Here is a 1,722-nt window from a genome sequence, read left to right on the forward strand (position 1 = left end):
TCCCCAACTCCCATCCCTTTTGACGTTGCCGTCGGCATGCTTCTGCACGACGAGATCGGCAACAACTTCGCCGGCTCCACCCATCACACCGCCCTCGCTGTCCAGCCGAGGGGTCCGTCGCCCGCGCCCTCGATTGGGGCCTCCGGCGGCCAGGCTCGGCCGCCCGCTGCTGGTCTCAGCGGCGGCAAAGCCTCCTCTCCCTCACCCAACCAAGGACACAACAAATGCCGCCGCTACACCAACAATGGCGGGTATCAGGGGGCCGCGGCTACACCGCCGTGGACGGGGCACGTCTACGCCTACCCGATGGCACTCCCACCTCAACCTCGTCCGGCGCCCGGGATCCTTGGTCCGCGGCCGCCGCACGCCTACGCCGCCTTCGGCGGCCACCTCCAGCAGCCGTCTCCGATGGGCTACCCTCCACTGCAGCAGTACCTGCCGGCGGCGCCTCCTCCTCATCAGCAGTTCCTGCCGGCGCCACATCTTCCGCAGCAGTACCAGGCGCAGCAGCACCAGGCGCAGCCGTACTTCCACCCGCCCGCGGCCGCCGTCTCCAACGCCGTCGACCACTCCGCCCTGATGAGCGCTCTGCACAACCTGTCGATCCAGTCGCCCAGCGGTGGCTGGGTTGCGGACTCCGGCGCCTCCTCTCATCTAGCGGCTGATCCCGGTATGCTTTCCTCCGTCGCCGCTTTATCAAATTATCCCCCTGTTTTTGTCGGAAACGGTAGTGCTATGCCTATAAGTCACGTTGGTTCCTCCTGTCTTCCTAACCCTAATCGACCCCTATACCTCAACAACGTACTAGTTGCCCCTAATCTCATTAAAAATTTGCTTTCCGTTCGTCGCTTAACCACTGATAATAACTGCTCCGTTGAATTTGATCCGTTTGGTCTCTCTGTAAAGGACTATCCAACCAAGGTGGAGCTTCTTCGATGCAACAGTGACGGCGAACTGTATGACATCTTCCCTCCGGCCACCTCGTCGTCATCGTCCCCCACCGCCCTCGCCGTCGTCGTCTCCCGCCTCACCGACCTTTGGCACCGGCGTTTGGGCCACCCCGGCGATGCTACTTTTCGTTTAAATAAAACTTTAGAACATTGTAATAAACCTATTTCAGATGGGCGCTTGTGTGATGCTTGTCAGACTGGAAAGCATGTCCGCCTCCCTTTTACTTCCTCCACTAGTCGAACTGCTGCACCATTTGATCTTATACATTGCGATGTTTGGACTGCTCCTTTGTCTAGCGCCTCTGGCAGCAAGTATTATCTCCTACTTATTGATGATTTTTCATGCTACCACTGGACTTTTCCTCTCAAACTCAAGTCTGATGTTCCTGCCATTTTTCGTTTCTTTCATTCTTATGTTCGCACCCATTTTGGGCAGACCATACGGACTCTCCAATGCGACAACGGGCGTGAGTTTGATAGCGCACAAAATCGCGACTTCTTTCTTCCCTTCGGTACGGTGATGCGTTTTTCTTGCCCATACACATCTTCCCAGAACGGTAAAGCCGAACGTGCTATTCGCTCGACCAATGACGTGATACGCACCCTTCTGCTCCAAGCCTCCATGCCACCACGCTACTGGGCTGATGCACTCACCACCGCCACTATTCTCCTTAACCTTCGCCCCACGAAGCGTCTCTCTCTCGTCACCCCTCACGAGACCCTTCACCAAACACCACCCACGTACACTCACCTCCGTGTCTTTGGGTGCCTG

The 1,722-nt window shown here is 57.4% G+C and overlaps 1 protein-coding gene across 1 annotated transcript; it reads left to right on the plus strand.

Annotated features, from left to right (window-relative positions):
- Positions 1–263: 263 nt before the first annotated feature.
- LOC123133028 (calcium-binding protein P-like) lies at positions 264–1,298 on the plus strand. The gene is made up of 2 exons (XM_044552573.1): positions 264–670; positions 907–1,298. The coding sequence occupies exons 1-2, from the start codon at positions 307–309 to the stop codon at positions 945–947; spliced, it is 405 nt and encodes a 134-aa protein (XP_044408508.1). The 5' UTR covers positions 264–306; the 3' UTR covers positions 948–1,298.
- The last annotated feature ends 424 nt before the right edge of the window (positions 1,299–1,722 follow it).

Source organism: Triticum aestivum, chromosome 6B (genome assembly GCF_018294505.1).
Source record: "Triticum aestivum cultivar Chinese Spring chromosome 6B, IWGSC CS RefSeq v2.1, whole genome shotgun sequence".
In the NCBI taxonomy this organism is placed as follows: domain Eukaryota; kingdom Viridiplantae; phylum Streptophyta; class Magnoliopsida; order Poales; family Poaceae; genus Triticum; species Triticum aestivum.